The 27,271-nt window shown below is 49.0% G+C and overlaps 1 protein-coding gene across 1 annotated transcript in view; it reads right to left on the reverse strand.

Annotated features, from left to right (window-relative positions):
• The window catches only part of LOC116991874 (nuclear factor 1 X-type-like), a 175,372-nt gene that overhangs the window by 12,631 nt on the left and 135,470 nt on the right, over positions 1-27,271 (reverse strand). Inside the window, exons 9-10 of the mRNA XM_033050849.1 lie at positions 20,697-20,844; positions 15,474-15,565 (exon numbers count right to left, since the gene is read on the reverse strand). Of these exons, the coding sequence (XP_032906740.1) occupies positions 15,474-15,565; positions 20,697-20,844 (240 nt within the window). The remainder of the gene's footprint in view (positions 1-15,473; positions 15,566-20,696; positions 20,845-27,271) is intronic.

Raw genomic sequence — 27,271 nt, forward strand, 5'->3', positions numbered from 1 at the left:
ACACACACACACACACACACAGGAGTGTATCAGGCACATGGGGGGCGCCACCACCTGTAGATTCCCCACAGGTTGTGCCCTGTGCTCGGACCTAGTACTTAAATCCTGAGTTAATTAAGGAAGGGTTGTGATGTTTTGTAAAGGTATATTGTGTTTGACAAACCTAATTGCAATGTTAGACTCATCAACAGGGAAGGTGGATCCATTGAAAGAAGTGGATTTTCAGACTGTGTTTGGCAAAGCACCACATTATTTAGCAGCGGCACGGTGCCTCACAGCACCAGGGACCCCACTCTGATCTTGACCTAGGGTGCTGTCTGTGTGGAGTTTGCACGTTCTCCCTAAGACCACGTGGGTTTTCTCCTGGTGTTCCGGTTGCCTCCCACATCCCAAGGGCGTGCAGGGTTTGTAGGTTAATTGGCCCTCTGTAAATGGAACCTTGGTCAGTGAATGAATCTAGAGGGAGCTGATGAGAATGTTGGAGGAATAAAATGGGGTGAGTGTAGGATTAGTGTAACTGGGTGGTTAATGGTTGACGCAGACTTGATGTGCCGAAGGGCCTGTTTCGTGCCATAGTACTCCAGGATAAAACATTTGGTCATTTGGACAGATATATGGTTGGGGAAGGTTTGGAGGATTATCAGCCCAAATGCGGAAAAATGGGACTTAGTTTCATTTCGTTTGGAGATTCAGCGTTGAAACGGGCCCTTCGACCCACAAAATCCACGCCCACCAGCGATCCAACTACACTAGCACCATCCTACACCCACCAGGGACAATTCATAATATTACTGAAGCCATTTAACCTCGAAACCTGAATGTCTTTGGAGTGTGGGAGGAAACCGGAACCCCCAGAGAAAACCCACGCAGGTCATGGGGAGAACGTACAAATTCCATACAGACCAGTCCAGCATGGACTGAAGAAGGGTCCCAGCCCAAAACATTGCCGTCCGCATCATCTAGAGATGCTGCCTGACCTGCTGACTTTGTGTTTTTTGCTCAAGATTCCAGCATCTTCAGTTCCTTGTGTCTCGTCCAATATTTGAACTGGGCCAGCATGGACAAGGTGGGCCGAGGGGCCTGTTTCTGCACTGGCCAGCTCTATATGGCCCCATGACCTAGAAGAATCATCCATTTGGATGTTGGATAACAGCAAGACGTGGTGAAATGTTGCTCAGTGGACCAGAGGTCAGTGTTGGTCTGGGCACAACAGCTTATTAGTCTATACCAATAAATTGTAAGTTGCAAATAACAGCCCCCAATTTTGCCAATGATACAACACTCAAAGGTGGAACAAGTGGTGAGATTTGACACCACTTGACATAGAAATGGGCATTTTGTCATAGAGCGATACAGTGTGGAAACAGGCCCCAACTAGGTGAGTGGGGAAAGATTTCAGACGGAACTGAGGGGCAACTCTTGTTACACAATGGGTGATACATATGACTACAGTAGCGCAGCGGAAGAGTTACTACCTCACAGCGTCAGAGACCCGGGTTCGACCCCGACTACGTGTGCTGTCTGCACGGAGTTTGCACGTTCTCCCCGTGACCCGCATGGGTTTTCTCCGAGATCTTCGGTTTCCTCCCACACTCCAAAGACATACATGTATGTAGGTTAATTGGCTTGGTGTATGTGTAAATTTTCCCTAGTGGGTGTAGGATAGTGTTAGTGTGTGCGGGAATCGCTGGTCGGTGCGGATTCAGTGGGCTGAAGGGCCTGTTTCCACGCTGTATCTCTAAACTAAACTGAACATATGTGGAACTAGAGGAGGTAGTTGAGGCAGGTACTATCACAACATTTAGACCTGTACATAGATAGGCTTGGATAGACAATAGACAATAGACAATAGGTGCAGGAGTAGGCCATTCAGCCCTTCGAGCCAGCACTGCCATTCAATGTGATCATGGCTGATCATCCCCAATCAGTATCCCGTTCCTGCCTTCTCCCCATATCCCCTGACTCCGCTATCTTTAAGAGCCCTATCAAGCTCTCTCTTGAAAGTATCCAGAGAACCTGCCTCCACCGCCCTCTGAGGCAGATAATTCCACAGACTCACAACTCTCTGTGTGAAAAAGTGTTTCCTCGTCTCCGTTCTAAATGCCTTACCCCTTATTCTTAAACTGTGGCCCCTGATTCTGGACTCCCCCAACATCGAGTGGAGAGGATGTTTCCACTAGTGGGAGAGCCTAGGACTAGAGGTCATAGCCTTAGAACTAACGGAAGTTATTTTAGGAAGGAGATGAGGAGAAATTTATTCTGTCAGAGGGTGGTGAATCTGTGAAATTCTTTGCCACAGAAGGCTGTGGAGGCCAAGTCAGTGGAAATATTTAAGATAGAGATAGATAGATTCTTGATTAGTGCGGGTGTCAGGGGTTATGGGGAAAAGGCAGGAGAATGGGGTTAGGAGGGAGAGATAGATCAGTCATGATTGAATGGCGGAGTAGACTTGATGGGCCAAATGGCCTAATTCTACTATTCCTTATGACCTTATGATCTTATGACACATTTGGAGGGATATGGTCCAAATGCATGCAGGTGGGAACAGTGTAGATGGGGCATGTTGGCCGGTATAGGCATGTTGGGCCAAGGGGCCAGTTTCGATGCTGTATCATTCCATGACTCTATAAATGCATCAGAGCAGGGGTGGGCTGTTGCTATGGGCAAGTAAGGTGGCAGACGAAGTTTAATGCAGAGTTGTATGGTGAAGCCGTGACAGGGGTGTGAATCTGCTGGAAAGGAGTGAGCTGTGCGCGCATCTTCGAAAATAGTGGAACGGACTAAGTGAGTAGACACTGCAGATGCTGGAATCCTGAGCTAAACGCAAAGTGGTGGAAGAGCTCGGCAGGTCAGGCAGCCTCTGCGGGAGGAATGAGCGGACGGCGTTTTGGGTCAGGACTCTTCTTCAGACTCCTCCAAATGGAAGTGTACAAGGGCAGAGTAGTTGTGCTGAGACCGAGGTCCGATCCTGTCTGCGGGTGCTGTCAATACGGAGTTTGTACTGAAGAAGGGTCTCGACCCATTCCTTCTCTCCAGAGATGCTGCCTGTCCCGCTGAGTTACTCCAGCTTTTTGTGTCTATCTTCGGAGTTTGTACGTTCTCCCCGTGACCTGCGTGGGTTTTCTACGGGTGCTCCGGTTTCCTCCCACACTCCAAAGACGTGCAGGTTTGTAGGTTAATAGGCTTCAATAAAAATTGTAAATTGTCCCTAGTGTGTGTAGGATAGTGTGAGTGATGAGGTCGGCATGGACACAGTGGAGCGAAAGTCTGATTCCGCACTGTGTCTTTAAAGTCTTAAGTTTTAAGTCTAGAGTCGGTGAACAGAGGTGTGAATGGGAAGGTTTTGCAAAGCTTCTGTACTATAAATAACAAGAGCAATGGGTAGGTGTGAGCAGAGAACAGGGCAGGGAGGCCAGGGTTAGCATTTAAAGAGAAATCCTCAAGAAAAGGATTGGAAGGAATTTCCATTTCGTTTTTAGTGTCGTTTAGAGATACATTGCGGAAACAGGTCCTTCGGCCCACCGAGTCTGCACCGACCAGGGATGGGATGGCAGGACTTTCATATACTGGATAGACTCGGCTTGTACTCGCTAGAATTCAGAAGATTGAGGGGGGATCTTATAGAAACTTACAAAATTCTTAAGGGGTTGGACAGGCTAGATGCAGGAAGATTGTTCCCGATGTTGGGGAAGTCGAGAACAAGGGGTCACAGTTTAAGGATAAAGGAGAAATCTTTTAGGACCGAGATGAGAAAAACGTTTTTCACACAGAGAGTGGTGAATCTGTGGAATTCTCTGCCACAGAAGGTAGTTGAGGCCAGTTCATTGGCTATATTTAAGAGGGAGTTAGATGTGGCCCTTGTGGCTAAAGGGATCAGGGGTATGGAGAGAAGGCAGGTACGGGATACTGAGTTGGATGATCAGCCATGATCATATTGAATGGCGGTGCAGGCTCGAAGGGCCGAATGGCCTACTCCTACACCTATTGTCTATGTTTCTATGTTTCTATCCCGCGCGGTACTCTGCTGTGCTCGATGTTCTGCTGAGAATATTAATCTGCAGGGCATCTCTGGGTGTTGTGTGGGACCTGACAGTCTTGCTGTAATGCAACCGTGGGTTTCAAATGACACATGACCTGCATTCCCCTAAAGTTGCAGCCTGAGGTTCTTTTAAGTGTGTCCCAGAACTATTTCCGAACACAATGGTGGGTGCATATGGAATCTATTCATGAATCCACGGCACGCTGCCAAGCCATTAGTGCACCAAACATTGATGGTAACCATTCAGTGTGTCTTATCTAAATGTCACAAGCTATGTGCGGTTTTGTTACCCGAGCAGGCAGATAGGTCCTGGAAACTCATTGAGCAAAGTCGAGAGTAAGTCCCTCCCCTAGCCTACTGCAACCACACAGGCACAGCTGTATCCTGTCAAGAAATCCACCCCAAACCCAGCAGATACGCTGGCTTCTCCAGAGGCTTTCAACACACTGCTAGGCCTCGCACTTCCCACAACCACAGCATGTCCCACTCAATCAGGAGAAGCAAGGAACTGCAGATGCTGGAACCTGCGGGAAAAAGACACAAATGTGCTGGAGTAACTCAGCGGCTCAGGCAGCATCTCTGGAGGTAGACACAAAAAGCTGGGCAGCGGGCCAGGCAGCATCTCTGGAGAGAAGGAATGGGTGACGTTTCGGGTCGAGACCCTTCTCCAGAGATGCTGCCTGTCCCGCTGAGTTACTCCAGCTTTTTGTGTCTATCTTCGGTTAAAACCAGCATCTGCAGTTCCTTCCTCTGGAGATCATGGATAGGCGATGTTTTGGCTCAGGATATAGACACAATCTGGAGAGAAAAGATTCAGGTCGGGATAGGGTCTTGACCCGAAACGTCACCCAGCCTTTTTGCTCCAGAGATGCTGCCTGACCCGCTGAGTTACTCCAGCACTTTGTGTCCATAAGCGATGAGTGGATACAGGTGAGGGGGCTTTTAGTTGGCAGATGGGTGGAAAAAGGCCGGAGATGAAAAGGTAGTGGGATAAGGAGAGAGGGGGACTGAATTGTAAGGGATGTACGCACAAGGGGATGGGGGAAGGAAGACATGGATGCACATCTCAAGGGGGAATGGGGAAAAGGGGGTGGGCGGGAGAAAAAAGAGTGGTGTGGGAGAGTTGTTGTAATGCCCCTGTCCCACTTAGGAGACCTAAACAGCAACCTCTGGTGACCTGGCCCGCCAGGCAAAAGAAAATCAAGGTCGAGATGACCTGCAACCTCCTACCACCTCCCACGCACATGTTGAAAACCTTCCTCGACTGTGAATAAAACCGGCTTCGACTAGACCTGCGACTAAAAAATTATCGATTTTTAAAACGGCAACCTATTTTTAGTCGAGGCCGGTTTTAATCATGATGAGAAAACAGCAGCAACCTAGATGAAGCCTCGATCACGCGGAAACCACTTTCAACCATTAGGGAGTGTGACCGAAACCTCCGGTGACCTCATGGAAGCCTTGGGTGGCGGGCAAGGTCACCAGAGGTTGCTGTTTAGGTCTCCTAAGTGGGACAGGGGCTTAAGTTACCTAAAACTGAAGAATTCAAAGTTCTTAACATTGGGTTGTAAGCTAAGCAGGTGGAATATGAGGTGCTGTACTTCCAGTTTGTGAGTTTAGTTTAGTTTAGTTTAGTTTAGTTTAGTTGAGTTTAACTTAGTTTAGTTTAGTTTATTGTCACGTGTACCGAGGTACAGTGAAAAGCCTGAAGAAGGGTCTCGACCCGAAACGTCGCCCTTTCCTTCTCTCCATTGATGCTGCCTCACCCGCTGAGTTACGCCAGCATTTTGTGTCTACCTTCGATTTTACCAGCATCTGCAGTTCTTTCTTACACATACAGTGAAAAGCTTTTGTTGCGTGCTAACCAGTCAGTGGAAAGACTATACATGATTACAATCGAGCCGTCCACAGTGTACAGATACAGGATGAAGGGAATAACGTTTAGTGCAAGGTAAAGTCCAGAAAAGTCCGTTTAAAGATAGTCCATGGGTCTCCAATGAGGTAGATGGTAGCTCAGGACTGCTGACCCGATAGCATGCAACAAAAAAGCTTTGCACTGTACCTTGGTACACGTGACAACAAGACTAAAATAAACTAACCAGGCTAAACTCAACTGAAGATGTGTAGGAAGTGAACCCCAGTCAACAGCATTGACCATTCTATTGCTGCATCAGAGGGCTTTCATGATCCATTTCTTAACTTCAAAGAAATGTGTTTTACACAGAGAGTGCCATGTAAACAATAGACAATAGGTGCAGGAGTAGGCCATTCAGCCCCTCGAGTCAGCACCGCCATTCAATGCGATCATGGCTGATCATCCCCAATCAGTACCCCGTTCCTGCCTTCTCCCCATATCCCCTGACTCCACTATCTTTAAGAGCTCTATCTAGCTCTCTCTTGAAAATATCCAGGGATCCGGCCTCCACCGCCCTCTGAGGCAGAGAATTCCACAGACTCACCACTCTCTGTGTGAAAAAGTGCCTCCTCATCTCCGTTCTAAATGGCTTACTCCTTATTCTTAAACTGTGTGGCCCCTAGTTCTGGACTCCCCCAACATCAGGAACATGTTTCCTGCCTCTAGTGTGCCCAAACCATTTATAATCTTATATGTTTCAATAAGATCACCTCTCATCCTTCAAAATTCCAGAGTGTACAAGCCCAGCTGCTCCATTCTCTCAGCATATGACAGTCCCGCCATCCCGGGAATTAACCTTGTAAACCTACGCTGCACTCCCTCAATAGCAAGAATGTCCTTCCTCAAATTAGGGGACCAAATCTGCACACAATAGTGTAGACAACAACTAGAATGAGCTGCCTGAGGAACAACTACATTTTAAAAGGGTGAGGCAGCATATCTGGAGAGAAGGAATGGCTGATAAAAGTACCCCTTACCTTCTCTCCAGAGATGCTGCCTCACCCGCTGAGTTACTCCAGCATTCTGTGTCTACCTTCGATTTCAACCAGTATCTGCAGTTCTTTCTTATACAAGTTTTAAATAGATATTTGGACAGTTAGCTATGTGTATAGGAGGAGTTTAGAGGGCTATGGGCCAAATGCAGGCAAATGGGACCGATGAGCGAACATAGTCAGCATGCACTAGGTGGGCCGAATGGCCTGTTTCCATGCTGTACAGCTGTATGAAGCAAATGCATATTGCTGCTTTGTAGTACATCCAACTGGAGATGAGCATCTTGTCAATGAACAGCTCATTTCCTGCGCTGGTGTGGGTCAGGAGGACAGGATATGCCTCATTTGACCACCCACCTTCACAGCACATTTGTTGCAGGGCTTTCCTCTGTAAAACATTGTAATGGCCTTAACCTGCGCCACAGAACGCATTTTATCAGGATGCATCACAGCTCGGTTTGGGAACAGCTCCATCCAAGACCGCAAGAAATTGCAGAGAATTGTGGACGCAGCCCAGACCATCACACAAACCAACCTCCCTTCCATTGACTCCATCTACACCTCACGCTGCCTCGGCAAGGCCCGCAGCATAATCAAGGACCAGTCTCACCCAGGCCACTCCCTCTTCTCCCCTCTCTCATCGGGCAAGAGGTGCAGAAGTGTGAAAACCAACGCACACCTCCAGATTCAGGGACAGTTTCTTCCCAGCTGTTATCAGGCAACGGAACCATCCTACCACCAACTGGAGAGAGGTTCTGAGCTACTATCTACCTCATTGAAGACCCTCGGACTATCTTTACTCGGACTTCACTGGACTTTATCTTGCACTAAACGTTATTCCCTTTATCCTGTATCTGCACATTGCGGACGGCTCGATTGTAAACGTGTATTGTCTTTCCGCTGACTGGTTAGCATGCAACAAAAGCTTTTCACTGTACCTAGGTACATGTGACAATAAACTAAACTGAACTGAACTGAACTAAACTAAACTAAACTAAACTAAACTAAACTAAACTAAACTAAACTAAACTAAACTAAACTAAACTAAACTAAACTAAACTAACCTAACCTAAACTAAACTAAACTAAACTAAACTAAACTAAACTAAACTAATTGAAACTAAACTAAACTGAACTAAACTAAACTAAACTAAATGAAACTAAACTGAACTAAACTAAACTAAAGATAGACACAAAATGCTGGAGTAACTCAGCGGGACAGGCATCATCTCTGGAGAGAAGGAATGGGTGAAGTTTCGGGTCGAGACCCTTCTTCAGATTCAGGTTATCAAAATGTCCTCTGGTGCTCAATGATCTCCCCCTGGAGGTTCCTTTTCACCATGTACTGCCACTTTGGTCTGGCCCACGGTCTCATTACCCTTGTCCAAACCTCCTCGCCTTTACACTTGCCCTTGTGTAGGTTTGTAGGAGTCAGTCTGGGTCCACGCTAGGTTTGAGTTGATACTCGCTTAAGGACGTTGTGCTCTCGTGTCTGTGACACTTCAATCCATTTCCTATCTGCCCTCTTCCTCTGACCAATGTATGTTTGTTTCTCGGTCCATGGTCTCAAGGGACTGGATCCCGGGCTGCTGGAAGTGTCTGCTAATGGGTATGGACCGGACTTGGTCGGTGGGGGCGCTGCAAGCCGGCGCCCTGTCAGCAGCGTGTCCGTTTTTTTCCAACTTTTTTTGTTTTTTAGTATGTTTTAAAGTATGTTTTTTGTGTTTCGCAGCCCGGGATCCCTCGTGGGGGACCCGGGAGAAGAAGGAGCTTCCACCGCCGGCCCACGGCCAACTTCTACCGCGGGCCCGGTGTGGACTTACCATCACCCCTAGAGGGGAGCTTCGACCGCCGGCCCAGCGGTCTGCGGTGCTTCTGGCTGCGGCGGGGACTTTAAATCTTGACCGCCGGCCTGCGGCCTACACCAGCCTGAAGCCGCGGTCTCCGGTGGGGAAGAGCCGATCCTGGACTGACTCTGGTCCCGACCACGGGAGGAAATGGAGGAGGAGTGGCCAATTTTGTGCCTTCCACCTCAGTGATGAATGCTGTGGTGGATGTTTGTGTTAAATTTTTATTTGTGTTTTGTGTGTTCTTTATCATTGTACCGCTGCTGACAAATTCATTCTTCTCCCGGGTCCCACAGTGAGTTTTATGTGGCAAATAAAACTGATTGTATTGTATTGTATTGTATTGACTCCCCTTGTGATGATGCTAAGGTGTCCTGTCAGTCTGACTCTGAGGCTGTTATCCGTTTCGCCTCTGTACAGTAAGTCGCACTCCTTACATTTAACTAAACTAAACCAAACTAAACTAAACTAAAGTAAACTATAAACTAAACTAGACTAAGTTGCTTCAGAGCAGTAGGTGGATAAGTATCGCCCATATCGAGAGAGGCAGACTTTGCTCTGACTTGTGTAGTGTCAGGGGATTTTTCATTAGCCCTGAGGCCCACATTTAGAAAGGGAGGTTGCAGTAACCGTGCCCAAAACCCAACGCAAATCTCCAGACAAATCCTGAAAGTGCAGAGCCAGCGCTCGGGAAATTGTTGGACTCGTCCCAAAGCTGACTGAATTATGAACTTCTAGGAATTGGTGAGCTGAAATGAGAACCTGGTGCAGCGTATCCCACAGTGAGTTTGTGGGCGATGTGTTGCCTGGCTGGAGCCAAGGAGTTTGTACGTTGAAGATAGATACAAAATGCTGGAGTAACTCCGCGAGACCGGCAGCATCTCTGGAGAGAGGAACAGGTGATCATTCGGGTCGAGACCCTTCTTCAGACTGAGAGTCAGGGGAGGGGGAGACAGAGAGATAAGGAATTAGCACTGTCAGAGTGAGGCCCAGCGCAAGTTAGAGCAACTGAACCTCATATTACACCCCAGCGATATGAATATTGATTTCTCTAATTTCAAGTAACCCTTGCATCCCCTCTCTCTCCATCCCTCCCCATTCCCAGTTCTCCAACCAGACTGCCTGTCACCAACTACATTTTATCTCTGTTTGACAATAGACAATAGACAATAGACAACAGGTGCAGGAGTAGGCCATTTGGCCCTTCGAGCCAGCACCGCCATTCAATGTGATCATGGCTGATCATCCCCAATCAGTACCCCGTTCCTGCCTTCTCCCCATATCCCCTGACTCCGCTATCTTTAAGAGCCCTATCTAGCTCTCTCTTGAAAGCATCCAGAGAACCGGCCTCCACCGCCCTCTGAGGCAGAGAATTCCACAGACTCACCACTCTCTGTGGGAAAAAGTGTTTCTTCGTCTCCGTTCTAAATGGCTTACTCCTTATTCTTAAACTGTGTGGCCCCTGGTTCTGGACTCCCCCAACATCGAGAACATGTTTCCTGCCTCTAGTGTGTCCAAGCCCTTAACAATTTTATATGTTTCAATGAAATTCCCTCTCATCCTTATAAACTCCAGGTTTGCTTGGTTGTCACCCATTCCTTCTCTCCAGAGATGCTGCCTGTCCTGCTGAGTTACTCCAGCATTGTGTGTCTGTAGAGGACGTGTGTTGAGTCTGTGATATGTGTGAAGAGGTCGATTCCAGAGAGGGCGACACAATCTTGAGTCAAAGATGGGAGAATCGGTGGGAACACTGATGTCTTTCGTTTAGTTTAGTTGCGAGATACGGCGCAGAAACAGGCCCCTCGGCCCGCCGAGCCCGCGCCGACCAGTCATCCCCGCGCACTTATGAGCCTGTCCCTTCACCAGCCCGTTATGCAGGCGGGGGACAGGGCAAGCGGGGGGAGCGCTGTCTGAGTGAAATTCATATGGAGCAAAGCCAATGTGATAGAGACACACACCGCGATGAACAGGAAGGTTGGAGCTGTAATTTAGACAGTGAAAGCACAGTGTACGGGAAGGGCCACATAAGTCCTTTAAAAGAGGGGGGGAGAGGGGTGGGAGAAGGGGGGAAGAAGGAGTGGAGACAACTTTCAAGAAGCCACAGATACACGGCTGTGAAGCTCGGCGGACATTAACATTACCGGTCCGTTATCCTTGGTTCTGAAAACTACTGTTTACGTTTTTTCCCCCAATGAGCCGATGAAATTCACCGGTCAGCACCGGCTACAATCTACGAGAACCTTCAAACTCCTGGCAACCCACTACCACTGCACAAGAATTCTCGCTACTCTCCATGGCGGCCATATTGAGGACGCGACTAGTTCCCAGAATGCAGCAACTCCTCACGACCATGAAGGCGACTCCCCGGCAACCACCCGCGAACATGTGGCGACTCCCCGGCAACATGTGGCGACCATGTGGCGACTCCCCGGCAACCACCCGCGACCATGTGGCGACCGCATAGTCTCCTGCAATCGCCTAAAAAGTTGCCTAAGTGGGACAGGCCCATAACACTATCCCACACACACTAGGGACAATTCTACATTTATTCCAAGACAATCAACCTACAAACCTGTACGTCTTTGGAGTGTGGGAGGAAACCGAAGATGTCAGAGAAAACCCACATAGGTCACGGGGAAAACGTGCAAACTCCGTACAGACAGCACCCGTAATTAGGCTCGAACCCGGGTCTTCGGTGCTGTGGGGTGGCAACTCTACCTCAGCGCTCACCAATGGTGGTGACATCCTTTGAGATGTCTGCTTGGTCCAAAGCTTTGCTTCCCTTGGATTGGCAGCCATCTCCCGTGTCTCCCACTTTTGCCCGTCTCTCCAAGCAGTTACCAAAGGCAGAGGGGCATCAGAGCGGCACGGTGGCGCAGCGGGTAGAGCTGCTGCCTTACAGCGCCGGAGACCCAGGTTCCATCCTGACCACGGGTGCAGTCTGTACGGAGTTTGTACGTTCTCCCCGTGACCTACGTGGAGTTTTCTCCGAGATCTTCGATTTCCTCCCTCTCTCTAAAGATGTACAGGTTTGTAGGTTAATTGGCTTGGTGTAAGTGTAAAACTGACCCAGTGTGTGTAGGATAGTGTTAGTGTGCGGGGATCGCTGGGCGGTGCGGACTCGCACTAAGCTAATGAACGAATGAAGGGCGGGAGCCCTTGTTGGGAACCAACGACTTTCTAACGAGGGCGTACAACGTGGAAGCAATGGGGACGGACAATGCGGACAGGACATGCCTCATCTGACCACCCAGTGGCATCTGGTCGGCAGAGGTACGTGCTTAAGAAGGATGCAGAGGAATCACAGCAGAGACGTCCTCAGTCTAGCTGGCAGATTCCAGGAAAAACGATACTCTTTCATTTTCCAGAGAAATCCACTGTTCCAAATATTATTTGGCCGAGGCAATTTTCCTTTGTAGGGACCGTGGGTGATATGTGAGGATTCAAATTCACAGAGTTCGTGACGCACGCACATCAGAGGCCCAGATGTTGCTCTCTGGCACAGAGCTCACTGTTGAAGCATTCTTGCCTCAGTTACATGGCTGTGTTCTCCCCTCTCACACTGTGTATAGGAGCAAGGAGGTCCTACTGCAGTTGTACAGGGCCCTGGTGAGACCACACCTGGAGTATTGTGTGCAGTTCTGGTCTCCTCATTTGAGGAAGGACATCCTTGCTATTGAGGGAGTGCAGCGTAAGTGCTCCAGGTTAATCCCCGGGATGGCAGGACTGTCGTATGCTGAAAGAATGGATCAACTGGGCTTGTATTCACTGGAATTTAGAAGGATGAGTGGTTATCTTATGGAAACATATACAATTCTTAAGGGATTGGACAGGCTAAGAAGCAGGAAAAATGTTCCCGATGTTGGGGGAGTCCAGAACCTGGGGTCACAGTTTAAGAATAAGGGGTTGGCCATTTTGGACTGAGATGGGGAAAACCATTTTCAGACAGAGAGTGGTGAATCTGTGGAATTCTCTGCCACAGAAGGCAGTGGAGGCCAATTCACTGGATGTTTTCAAGAGAGAGCTAGATATAGCTCTTTGGGCGAAGGGAATCAATATGGGGAGAAAGCAGGAATGGGGTTTTGGATGATCAGCCACGATCGTATTGAATAGCGGTGCTGGCTCGAAGGGCCAAATGGCCTACTCCTGCAACTCTTCTATGTTTCTATGTTTCTAAGTCACTCCTCTGCAACCTTCCACTGCTCTTATTTTTTACCCCATCTACTCTCTGTACTCTATTCAAGAAGGCTCTCGACCCGAAACGTCGCCTATTCCTTCTCTCCATTAATGCTGCCTCACCCGCTTAGTTTCTCCAGCATTTTCTGTCTACCTTCAATTGTTCCAGCATCTTAAACAAGATGCTGGAAACAAGCATCTTTCTTATACAAAAAGGACCATTGAGGTCCTGGGCCCCATCTCGTAGATGTGATCATGAAAAGGCAAGCCAACTATCTTGGACGATTACACAGATTTGTTTTTATTTAGAGATACAATGGGAAAACAGGCCCTTCAGCCCACCGAGTCCACACCGACCAGCGATCTCCGCACACTAATGCTATCTTACACACACTAAAGATAATTTACTTACACCAAGCCAATTAGCATACAGTGTGGGAGGAAACTGAAGATCGCAGAGAAAACCCATACGGTCACGGGGAGAAGGTACAAACTCCGTACAGACAGCACCCGTAGTCAGGATGGAACCCAGGTCTCTGGCGCTGTGAGGCAGCAACTCTACCGCTGCGCCACCGTGCCGCCCTGAATACTCTAACAAACGCCTACAGATGCGCTGTAGAAAATGCCCTGGCTGGGTGCATCACGGCCTGGTACATCAATGCCAACACAGGAAGGCAAGAGGCTGCGGAGAGTGGTGGACTTAGCCCACTCCATCACGGGCACTACCCTCCCCTCCATCGAGAGCATTGACACCGGGCGTTGCCTCAAGAAGGCGGCATCTATCACCAACCACCCTCGCCACCCACACCGTGCCCACTTCTCACTGCCACCGTTGGGCAGGATGTACAGAAGCCTCAAGTCCCACACCGCCAGATGCAGGAACAGCTACCTCCCCACAACCATCATGTTCCTGACCTGACCCACACAACCCTGGTCCTACTCCAGAACACTACCGCCCACCGCTTGCACTATCATGGACTTGTCACTAATTGTGTTTTGCACTGAAGTCTTGTTCACTTACAGTCTTTTGCTTTTTTGGAATTTATGTGCACTTAGATTAAGGTTAAGAGCTTAGAGATACAGGCCCTTCGGCCCACCGAGTCTGCACCGACCAACGATCCCAGCACACTAACACTATCCTACACACACTGGGGACTATTTTCACATTTATACCAAGCCAATTAACCTACAAACCTGTAAATCTTTGGAGTGTGGGTGCAAATTAAAGCACCCGGAAAAAACGCACGCGGTCAGGGGGGGAACGTACAAACTCCGTACAGACAGCACCCGTTGTCGGGATTGAACCCGGGTCTCTGGCGTGTGAGGCATGAGTGGATGAGAAAGTTGGATAACATAAACCAATTGTGGGCTGTTCACCAATAACTGTGGTGAGCTGCTCACTGTTCACCAGTAACTGTGGTGAGCTGCTCACTGTTCACCAATAACTGTGGTGAGCTGCTCACTGTTCACCAGTAACTGTGGTGAGCTGCTCACTGTTCACCAGTAACTGTGGTGAGCTGCTCACTGTTCACCAATAACTGGTGAGCTGCTCACTGTTCACCAGTAACTGTGGTGAGCTGCTCACTGTTCACCAGTAACTGTGGTGAGATCTGGATTCTGTCAATGTTATCTAGATGTGACCACTGTTCACCAGTAACAGCGGTGACCTTTGGTCTCTGCATACCAGTAACAGTGGCTTCCATTCACTAGTGACTAGTGGTACCCTCTGTTCACTACTGGTGATCTCCATTCACTAGTAACTGTGGCAAGCTCCGAATTCTGTTCACCAGTAACGGGGGCGACCTCTGGCCTCTGTTCACTAGTAACAGCGGTGATCTTTGGTCTCTGTACACTAGTAACTAGTGGTGATCTCTGGTCTGTTCACCTGTAACTGTGGTGACAGGTTTCTGCTCACTAGCAACTGTGGTGAGCTCCGATGTCCCTTCGTGTAACAGTGGTGATCTCAGCTCTCTGTTCTCTAGCAACAATGGTGATCTCTGTATCTGCTCACTAGCAACAGTGGTGAGCTCACGTCTGGCACCAATGGTGATCTCTGGTCTCTGCTCACTAGTAACTAGTGGTAATCTCTGGTCTCTGCTCACTAGTAACTAGTGGTGATCTCTGGTCTCTGCTCACTAGTAACTAGTGGTGATCTCTGGTCTCTGCTCACTAGTAACTAGTGGTGAGCTCAGGTGTCCATTCACCAGTAACTGTGGTGACCTGTGGTCTCTGTTCACCAGTAACTAGTGGTGATCTCTGGTCTCTGCTCACTAGTAACTAGTGGTGAGCTCAGGTGTCCATTCACCCAGTAACTGTGGTGAGCTCAGATCTCTGCTCACGAGAAACAATGGTGATCTTTGGTCTCTGCTCACTATTAACTAGTGGTGAGCTCAGGTGTCCATTCACCAGTAACAGTGGTGAGCTCAGGTCACTGCTCACAAGCACCAATGTTGATGTGTGGGGTGTGTTCACTAGTGTGGCCACGCTGGTGCACGTTCCACTCACCTGTGACTGCTGCGGGATATTTACAAAGTTCCCATCCCGTGGCCCAATGCTGACAAATCGGTTTGCAGCCGAGGAGCTGGGTGTGGGGTACGCTGTTGAAGAGAGAACATGAAACGTTCAGGGTCAGACACACAACCACAGAGACACACCGCACAGGAGTAGGACAACCGGTACATCAATCCCCGCCCCCCCCCCCCTCCCTCCCATCTCCTCAAAGCCTCCCACCTCTCCACCTAGACGCAACTACGGGTGCTGTCTGTGCGGAGTTTGCACGTTCTCCCCGTGACCGCGTGGCTTTTCTCCGGGTGCTTCGGTTTCCTCCCACACTCAAAAGACGTGCAGGTTTGTAATCGGCCCTAGTGTGTAGGGAGCGCATGAGGAAGTTGGATAACATAGAACTAGTGTGGACTGTTCACCAATAACTGTGTGGGCCTCTAGATTCTGTTCACTACTAACTAATGGTCATGGCTGCTCACCAGTAACAATAGTGGCCTTTGGTCTCTATTCACCAGTAACATGGTGAACTGGTTTTGGTTCACTAATAGCCAGTGGTGCCCTCTATTCACCAGTATGAGTGGTGAGCTGAGATCACAAGGTCTGGGTCAGTACCACAATCACAGCCACATCGCCCAAGACTCAGGCCTCCCGACACGTCAAACTCCCCTCCAATCTCCTCAAAGCCTCCCATCTCTCCATCTATACCTTTCGCCCCTTTGTGTTGAACAAATCATCGAGGGTAAAAGAGTCCGACATTCTACCCTGCCCATAACCCTCATCACTTTGGTGACTTGTGGATGTAGCTGGCACGGTGGCGCAGCGGTAGAGTTGCTGCCTCACAGCGCTAGAGACCCGGGATCAATCCTGACCACGGGCGCTGTCTGTACGGAGTTTGTACGTTCTCCCCGTGACCGCGTGGGTTTTCTCCGAGATCTTCGGTTCCCTCCCACACTCCAAAGCAGGTTTGTAGGTTAAATAGCCTAATATTAATGTCTAAATATTTTTTTAAAACATTGTCCCTAGTGTGTGTAGGGTAGTGTTAGTGTGCGGGGATCGCTGGTCGTTGCGGACTTGGTGGACTGTTTCCGCACGCTGCATCTCTAAACTAAGCTAAACCATCACACAAACTAACCTCCCTTCCATTGACTCCATCTACACCTCACGCTGCCTCGGCAAGGCCAGCAGCATCATCAAGGACCAGTCTCACCCCTTCTCCCCTCTCCCACCAGGCAAAAGGTACAGAAGTGTGAAAACGCACACCTCCAGATTCGGGGACTGTGTCTTCCCAGCTGTGATCAGGCAACTGATCGGTTCTCTCACCAGCTAGAGCGGTCCTGACCTCATTGGAGACCTTCGAACTATTATTAATTGGACTTTATCTTACACTAAACATTATACCCTTTATCCTATATAAGCTGAAAAGATTAGGCTTGTATTCACTGGAGTTTAGAAGGATGAGGGGAGATCTTATAGAAACATATAAAATTACAAGCTAATGATTACAAGCAAATTTATACAAGCAAAATGTTCCCAATGTTGGGCGAGTCCAGAACCGGGGGCCACAGTCTTAGAATAAAGGGGAGGTCATTTAAGACTGAGGTGAGAAAAAACGTTTTCACCAAGAGAGTTGTGAATTTATGGAATTCCCTGCCACAGAGGGCAGTGGAGGCCAAGTCACTGGATGGATTTAAGAGAGAGTTAGATAGAGCAATAGGGGCTAGTGGAGTCAAGGGATATGGGGAGAAGGCAGGCACGAGTTATTGATAGGGGATGATCAGCCATGATCACAATGAATGGCGGTGCTCGCTCCAGCACCTATTTTCTATGTTTCTATGTTTCTATGCACTGTGGATGGTTTGAATGTAACAACATTTAATAAACATTTAGGGAGATACATGGATAGGCTAATTTTAGAGGGATATGGGCCAAACACAGGCAGGTGTGTAGCTGGGACATGTTGGCCGGTGTGGGCAAGTTGGGCCGAAGGGCCTGTATGACTATCTCAGTACACGTGACAATAATAAAACAAACTAAACAATGACGTATTTGACTCTAGACACAAGTATCTGGTTAGATGTTGCTCTGCCTCATGTGGTGTGGATGGGAGAATGGGCCCAGGGTGGAGATCACCAACAACCCCACTCACAATAACCACAGCCATTCAAAGCCAAGCTCACACTAAAAGGATGTGCCTTTAGGATGGAGATGAGGAGAAAATTCTTTAGTCAGAGTTACAGTTACAGTTCAGTTTAGTTTATTGTCACGTGTACTGAGGTACAGTGAAGAGCTTTTGTTGCGTGCTAACCAGTCAGCGGAAAGACTATACATGATTACAATTGAGCCATTTACAGTGTGTATGGTGAATCTGTGGGATTCATTGCCACAGATGGCGGTGGAGGCCAAGTCAATGGATATTTTTAAGGCAGAGATAGATAGATTCTTGATTAGTGCGGGTGTCAGAACTTATGGGGAGAGGGCAGGAGAATGGGTTTCTGAGGAAGAGATAGATCAGCCATGATTGATGGCGGAGTAGACTTGGTGGGCCGAATGGCCTAATTCTACTCCTATCATTTATGAACTTATGAACAACCTCAAAGAAAATCCTGACTCCATCAGCTTCTGGCAGTAGCTAGGAATTAGGAGTGGGAATTCTGGGAAGCTTGGGATTTAAGGAATGTCCGCAGATACCTCCCACAGGATAACACAGCTTGGACAGGAAAAATGTCTTCCTCCATGTGTTCACATTGATCAGGCACAGAGGGATATGGGCCGCACGTGGTCGGTCGAGCAAGTGCAGATGGGCGTAGAGTTAGGCCAATCCGTCCACAGTCGAGTTTTTTACTTTTAGCTTTAGATGCAGAGATACAGAGCGGAAACTAAGAATCCGGGCTGGCCAGCAATCACACGAGGTCTATCCTACACACTAGGGACAATTTTTACAATTTACAGAAGCCAATTCACCCACGAGCCTGCACGACTTTGGGATGTGGGAAGAAACCAGAGCACCCGGAGAAAACCCATGCAGGTCACAAGTTCACATGTCATAGGAGTAGAATTAGGCCATTCGGCCCATCGAGTCTACTCCGCCATTCAATCATGCCTCCTATTCCCATTTTCCTGCCTTCTCCCCATAACCGTTGACACCCATTCTAATCAAGAATTTGTCTATTTCTGCTTAAACCTATCCACTGACTTGGCCTCCACAGCCTTCTGTGGCAATGAGTTCCACAGATTCACCACCCTCTGACTAAATAGGTTCCTCCTCACCTTTCTAAAAAAGCGCCCTTTAATTCTGATGCTATGACCTCTGGTCCTAGACTCTCCCACCAGTGGAAACATCCTCTCCACATCCACTCTATCCAGGCCTTTCATTATTCTGTAAGATTCAATGAGGTCCCCCCTCAACCTCCTAAACTCCCGCGAGTACAAGCCAAGTGCCGTCAAACGCTCATCATATGCTAACCCATTCATTCCTGGGATCATTCTTGTAAACCTCCTCTGGACCCTCTCCAGAGCCAGCACATCCTTCCTCAGATATGGGGCCCAAATCTGCTCACAGTTCTCCAAATGCGGCCTGACCAGCACCTTATAGAGCCTCAGCATTACATCCCTGTTTTTGTATTCTAGTCCTCTTGATATAAATGCTGGCATTGAATTTGCCTTCATCTTTTGACTGGTTTACATAGAAACATAGAAACATAGAAACATAGAAAATCGGTGCAGGAGTAGGCCATTCGGCCCTTCGAGCCTGCACCGCCATTCGATATGATCATGGCTGATCATCCAAGTCAGTATCCCATCCTTGCCTTCTCTCCATACCCCCTGATCCCTTTAGCCACAAGGGCTACATCTAACTCCCTCTTAAATATAGCCAATGAACTGGCCTCAACTACCTTCTGTGGCAGAGAATTCCAGAGATTCACCACTATCTGTGTGAAAAATGATTTTCTCATCTCGGTGCTAAAAGATTTCCCCCTTATCCTTAAACTGTGACCCCTTGTTCTGGACTTCCCCAACATCGGGAACAATCTCCCTGCATCTAGCCTGTCCAACCCCAATTTTGTACGTTTCTATAAGATCCCCCCTCAATCTTCTGAATTCTAGCGAGTACAAGCCGAGTCTATCCAGTCTTTCTTCATATGAAAGTTCTGACATCCCAGGAATCAGTCTGGTGAACATTCTCTGTTTACTTGAGATTCAGTTTAGTTTAGACAGGCTATGATTCTAAGACATTCTGTATCTTCCCCTTTGTTCTACCTATTGTACTTGACTTTAATTTGATTGTGTTTAGGTACAGTATTATCTGGCCTGGTTGCATAGCATGCAAGACAAAGCGTTCGTTTCACTGTATCTCAGTACATGTGACAATAATACACATAAACCCTTAGAAGAATGTCATTAAGCAAGGACGTACACTAAGGTAGGTGTGCGGGGGGTCTCCTGCCTTTACCCCATAACCCCTTACTCCCTTACTCGTCCCCTACCCTGGGAGAAAGACTGTGAGTGCTCACTTTATCCAGTCCCCTCATACACCTCAATAAGGTCGCCCCTCAATCTGTACTGCTACACTCCAAAGAACGATGTCCTATCCTGCTCAACCCATCTCCCTATAGCTCAAGCCCACAGGTAATGTCCTGGTGAATCTCTTCTGTTTAGTTCAGAGATACAGCGCGGAAACAGGCCCTTCGGCCCACCACGTCCACGCCGGCCAGCGATCCCCGCACACTAACACTATCCTACACACACTGGGGACAATTTACAATTATAGCAAAGCCAATTAACCTGCAAGCCTGTGCGTCTTTGGAGCGTGGGAGGAAACCGGAACACCCGGAGAAAACCCACGCAGGTGACGGGGAGAACGTACAAACTCCGTACAGACAGCGCCCGTAGTCAGGATCGAACCTGGGTCTCTGGCGCTGTGAGGCAGCAACTCTACCGCTGCACCACCGTGCTGCCCTGCATAATTCAGGGAGCATGAGCCCAGGTTTGGTGGGGGGGGGGGGGTGATGTGGGAATGGGAGGGGAAGGGGGAAGGGGGAGGAAGGGAAATCAGGGTGGGGAGGAAGGTGGTGGGGGGATCCATGTGTAGGAGTGGGGAGTGGGGTCAGTGGGCGGAGCGGGAGGAGGAAGTGGGGGGTGTGGGCTAATGGGAATGGCAGACGTGGGCGGTGGGCGGGCGCAGGGATGCGGCGTGGGAACGTGAGGCGTGGCGACGCGGTGACTTACAGGGCGAGGTGGGTGACGTGGCTCCTCCTTCAGGGGACGCGCTGGTTGACTTTGGGTCAGACATCGGTAGGGGCACCGGCCTGGCCATGGGCGGCGGCGGCGGCAGCAGAAATGACCCCGCGACCTTCCCCTGGCTGCCACCATTTGGCTGTGTCGGTGGAAGAGAAAACAAAGAGGCAGAGGAAGAAAGAGCACAGTTTATTAATGTGGAAGGTCATGGGAGCCCTGCTGTAGAGCCAACCCTCCCTACCTGCAACATTCATCCCAGTGCTAACACTCTCTCCACCCTCACCTCACCTCCCATCCTTATCCCAATCCCAATCCCAATCCCAATCCCAATCTCAATCCCAATCCCAACCTCAATCCCAATCTCATTCCTATTCCCAACCTCAATGCTAAACCTATTCCCAATCCCAATCCCAAATCCCAATATCAATCCCCATCCCAATATCAATCCCAATCTCAATCCCAATCTCAATCCCATTCTCATTCCCATTCCCAATCCCAACCTCATTGCTAATCCCATTCCTGATCCCAATCTCAATCCCAATCCCAATCCCAATATCAATCCCAATCCCACTCCCAATCTCAATCCTAATCTCAATCTCAATCCCAATCTCAATATCAATCCCAATCTCATTTTCCATCCCAATCCCAATCCTAACCCCTGTCCCAATCTCAATCCCAATCCCTATCCCTATCCCTATCCCAATCTACTCTCCATCAGTGGTACGAGAAAGAGCTGCATTGTGCAACCTTTGACCTTTGGAGGTCGTCCCAATTCCCTGAAGGACGCCAGTGGTTTCCCGTGAAAAGACAAACCTCTGTTCATCATGGATAAGGAGGTGAGAGGAGCAGATCCCCACACACACTGCCAGTGGGACCGGCAACATATTGATTCTGCCTCTGTCATCTCACAATCTGCCATCCCCAGTACAAGACTCAGGAAGCCATGATGCAGCTCTATAGGACTATGGTCAGGTTACATTTGGAGTATTGCTTGCAGTTCTGGTCACCCACGTTACAGGAGGGATATGGGGGCATTGGAGAGGGTGCAGAGGAGTTTTACCAGAATAATGCGTGGAGGCTATTAGCTACAGGGAGAGGCTGGACAGAGATTGATGGCTTTCTCTGGAACACCAGAGTTTGTGTGGAGACCTGATGGAATATATAAAACAATCAGAGGCCTAGATAGGGTAGACAATCAGAACCTTTTCCCAGGATGGAAATGGCAAACACGTTAGGTGAATGGGGCAAAGTTTAAAGGAGATGAAGTTTTAAGAATAAGGGGTATGCCATTTAGAACGGAGATGAGAAAGCACTTTTTCTCACAGAGAGTGGTGAGTCTGTGGAATTCTCTGCCTCAGAGGGCGGTGGATGCTGGTTCTCTGGATACTTTCAAGAGAGAGCTAGATAGGGCTCTTAAAAATAGTGGAGTCAGTCTTAAAAATAGCGGAGTCAGGGGATATGGGGAGAATGCAGGAACGGGGTACTGATTGGGGATGATCAGCAATGATCACATTGAATGGTGGTGCTGGCTCGAAGGGCCAAATGGCCTACTCCTGCACCTATTGTCTATTGTCTGTGAGTCTGGCAACTATTTTATATTTGAGGTGGTGAGTGTCTGGAACGTGCTGCCAGGGGTGGTGGTGGAGGCAGATGTGATTGTAGCATTTATGAGATTTTTAGCTAATGTGCAGGGAATGGACGAATAGGAATTATGATTGGCATCAGACAAAGATCCCATCAGTCTGAAGAAGGGTCTCGACCTGAAACATTGATCAGTCTGAAGAAGACTCGACCCAAAACGTCACCCATTCCTTCTCTCCAGAGATGCTGCCTGTCCCGCCGAGTTACTCCAGCATTTTGAGGCTATTCAGAGTCTCGGCATCATATACAGCATAGACATTGTGGGCCGAAGGGTCTGCTCCTGTTCTATGTCATGTCTCTTTGAACCAAGAGTGGCCAATTTTACTGAATGAAGGTGCAAGGAGCCAGAGAAAGACACAATCTATCCTTCAACACCATCAAGGAGGCAAGTCAACATGGGGCTAGAGTACAGCACAGGAACAGGCCCTTCGGCCCACAATGTCTGTGCTGAACATGATGCCAAGACCTACTCTTATCTGCCTGCATGTGATCCATATCCCTCCATTCCCTACATATCCCTCCATTCCCTACTATCCTAAATGCCAATATCTAGGCCTTCCCCTGAAACCTTGAGCCATCTGTGTCAGAAGCTGACATTCGCTGGAGCTCATTCCCACGTTTCCTGTTGCTTTAAGCCTTTGTTTCTGAATCTCAGGATCTTGACTGGCCTGGATCTGTGCAGCAGGTCTCACCCCATTCCCAACTTTAACCCTACCCTCCCATCCAGTAACCCCTTAGGGCGGCACGGTGGCCCAGCGGTAGAGATGCTGCCTCACAGCGCCGGAGACCCGGGTTCCATCCCGACTATGGGCGCTGTCTGTACGGAGTTTGCACGTTCTCCCCGTGACCTGCGTGGGTTTTCTCCTAGATCTTCGGTTTCCTCCCACACTCCAAAGACGTACAGGTTTGTAGGTTAATTGGCTTGGTATAAATGTACATTGTCCCTCGTGTAAGGTGTGGGGATCGCTGGTCAGCACGGGCTCAGTGGGCTGAAGGGCCTGTTTCCATGTTGTATCTCTAAACTAAACTAAACTAAAAAATATATATCCAGCAAATCTTCTGCTGTTCTTGTTAAAGCAGATCTTGACATTCCCCAGCTCAGTAACATGACGACACACCATTTCACTCCTGCACACCACTGCTCCCTTTGCCTCTTGCCTTAATTCTGCCTCAATTGGTTGCCAACTTCTAGAACCTAGTAGAGTACAGCACAGGAACAGGCCCTTCGGCCCACCAAGTCTGTGCTGAGTATGATGCCCCGTGGGCGGAACGGCGGCGCAGCGGTAGAGTTGCTGCCTCACAGCGCCGGAGACCAGCGTTCGATTCTGACCACGGGTGCTGCCTGTACGGAGTTTGTACGTTTTCCCTGTAACCGCGTGAGTATTTCCGGGTGCTCCAGTTTCCTCCCACACTCCAAAGACGTACAGGTTTGTAGGTTAATTGGCTTCGGTAAAATTGTAAATTGTCCCCAGTGTGTGTGGGATAGCGTTAGTGTGCGGGGATCGCTGGCCGGCACGGACTCGGTGGGCCGAAGGGCCCGTTTCTGCGCTATATCTTGAAACTAAAAAAGCCTTGAGATGGTCCATATCCCTTCAATCCTGGCATCTACATGTGCTTATCTAAAAGCCTGTTAACCCCTGTCGTATCTGCCATCACCACCACCTCTAAGGAACAATCCAAGTCCATCCAACCTCCCCTTATTGCTAATACACTCTTACCAGCCAATTTGTGCCACCATTAGATCACCAAAGCATCAGACAGAAACAACATGCCCTAGTGAGGTGGGCACTAAGACCATGTCAACCAATGTCACCATTGGGAAAGATTCATAGAGCTGTACAGCACAGAAACAGGCCCTTCGGCCCACCTTGGCCATACCAACCAGGTTGGCATTCTGGGCTAGATCCCATTTGCCTGCATTTGTCCCACAGCCCTCTAAACCCTTCCTATCCATGTATCTGTCGAAATGTCTTTTCAAAGTTGTCCTCATCATCATCATCATCATCGGCGGTCGCTGGAGACGAGTATGACTGTCCTCTCATGGAGGACGCCTGTGCGTGACTTTGTTTAACGTGGGGAGACTGGTGCACAGACAGCCCACCCCACGGTCCTTGACAGATCTGGATCAGGATCCAGTGGCATGGAGTCCAAGACGACTGGAGACCCTTTTCTGCTGCAGCCTTCATCCGCCTTCCCAGCTGTTGTGATGCTCCACTAAGGTCAGCCATCGTCCTCCGCCTGTTCCGCCATTGAGGTCTTGGTTGGGTTGCTCTTTGTCAGAGACCTCCCCCTCGACCTTACCGCCATGGGTGGCCCCTACCAGGAGGGTAGCTCCAGACGGCATCGCTCTCAGGATCTCAAGTCCACACAAGCTTCTCCACCACGACAAGGTGACAATCCACGGAGAATTGTTTCCGCTTCTGTAGCTTTCTCGAGCAGTTTGCTCCATATACGGACTATCCTCTGAGTGGAAAAAGTCACCACTGAGATGCCTCTTAAATTTTCCCCTCTCATCTTCAGCCTATGCCCTCTAGTTTTAGGATCCTCTACCATGCAAAAAAGACTGTGAGTGTTCACTTTATCCATGGCCCTCGTGATCTTGTCCACCTCAATAAGGTCCCATGTGAAGTGTCCTTGTGTTTCCAATGGACAGTGAACTAAGGCTGGTGAACGCTGACGTGTGCTATCCCAGTGAACTGAGGAACGGATGGGCAGAGTGGTCACACGTGGCTGAGTTCTTGGTCCTTGGTTCAGTGTAGGGGACTGCTCCCACCCCTGGTGTGCAGTCGCTTTGTTTGAACTCACTGCTCCCATCTTCACCCCTTTCCACTTTCCGCAGAGATATTCCCGTCGCAACTCCCTGATTAACTCGTCCCTTCCCACCCAAACCACCCCCTCTCCAGATACTTTCCCCTGCAACCGCAAGAGATGCAACACTTGTCCCTATACCTCCCCCATCGACTATGTACAGGGACCCCAACAGTCTTTTCAGGTGAGGCAGAGATCCACCTGCACCTCCTCCAACCTCATCCGCTGTAACCGCTTGTCCTCTGCTCTGGGCAAGAAACATCTACCCGATCTATTCCTCTCATGGTTTTGTACACCTCTATAAGATCAACCCTCATCCTCCTGCACTCCAAGGCATAAGCCTGTCCAACCTGTCCCTATAGCTCAGGCCCTCGAGTCCTGGCAACATCCTCGTAAATCTTCCCTGCACCCTGTCCAGCTTGGCAACATCTTCACTATAACATGGTGGCCAAACCTGGAGTCAATACTCTAAATGTGGCTTTACCAATGTCTATACAACTGCTTTAGCAACTGGCCTGACCTGAAATGTCACCAATTCTCTGCCACAGAAGGCAGTGGAGGCCAACTCACTGGATGTTTCCAAGAGGAGTAAGATTCAACTCTTCGGTCATCAAGGGAATCAAAGGGTATGGGGAAAAAGCCAGAACGGGGTACAGATTTTGGATGATCATAGAAACATAGAAACATAGAAAAATAGGTGCAGGAGTAGGCCATTCGGCCCTTCGAGCCTGCACCGCCATTCGATATGATCATGGCTGATCATCCAACTCAGTATCCTGTACCTGCCTTCTCTCCATACCCCCTGATCCCTTTAGCCACAAGGGCCACATCTAACTCCCTCTTAAATATAGCCAATGCACTGGCCTCAACTACCTTCTGTGGCAGAGAATTCCACAGATTCACCACTCTCTGTGTAAAAAATGATTTTATCATTTCGGTCCTAAAAGACTTCCCTCTTATCCTTAAACTGTGACCCCTAGTTCTGGACTTCCCCAACATCGGGAATAATCTTCCTGCATCTAGCTTGTCCAACCCCTTAAGAATTTTGTAAGTTTCTATAAGATCCCCCCTCAATCTTCTGAATTCTAGCGTGTACAAGCCGAGTCTATCCAGTCTTTCTTCATATGAAAGTCCTGCCATCCCATCAGCCATGATCATATTCAATGGCGGTGCGGGCTCGAAGGGCCGAATGTCCTACTCCTGCACCTATTTTCTATGTTACTATGTAAAGAAAACTTAACTAAAGGACTGTGTCTAAGGCAAAGGTCTGTGGTGTAGAGACAGGAGTGAATTTGTTGCTTGAACTGCCCAGTGGTGGACAGGAAGCTTATGTTTTGAGTACTTCCTGTTCCACGGTGGGAAGTGTCTCCGTATCACACTGGGGCTATTTATTCTAATAATGTTCCACGTTTTGATCCACCGAATGGGAACGTCGATGTGATTCAGGCTACTCCATCAATCGCTTGCCATGACACGCGGGCTGAAGGAGAACAGATCATTGCTTCAATCCAGCGTGTTTATCGAGCAAAGATTCAGGCGACCTGTTGGCTGCTCTGAGCACTGGCGTGATTCACACGCTGACATACGAAGGTGTCAGCCCACCAACAAATATCCAGCCAGTGTCCAACTTTACATTTAGTTGTTAGTTCAGAGATACAGCATGAAAACTGGCCCTTCGGCCCACCGAGTCCACGCTGACCATCGATTACCCCATCGATAATCCCACTTGCTCCCTGCATACTAGGGGCAATTTACAGATGACCAATTAACCTACAAACCCACATATCATTGGGATGTGGGAGGAAACCAGAGCACCCGGAGGAAACCCACGCGGTCACGGTGGCGCAGCGGTAGAGTTGCTGCCTTACAGTGCCAGAGACCCGGGTTCGATACTGAGTTGGATGATCAACCATGATCATATTGAATGGCGGTGCAGGCTCGAAGGGCCGAATGGCCTACTCCTGCACCTATTTTCTATGTTTCTATGATTCTGACTAAGGGTGCTGTCTGTGTGGAGTTTGTACGTTCTCCCTGTGTCCGCGTGGGTTTTCTCCGGGTGCTCCGGTTTCCTCCCACGTTCGAAAGACGTGCAGGTTTGTAGGTTAATTGGCTTGGTA

Source organism: Amblyraja radiata, chromosome 35 (genome assembly GCF_010909765.2).
Source record: "Amblyraja radiata isolate CabotCenter1 chromosome 35, sAmbRad1.1.pri, whole genome shotgun sequence".
NCBI classification, from domain to species: Eukaryota; Metazoa; Chordata; class Chondrichthyes; order Rajiformes; family Rajidae; genus Amblyraja; species Amblyraja radiata.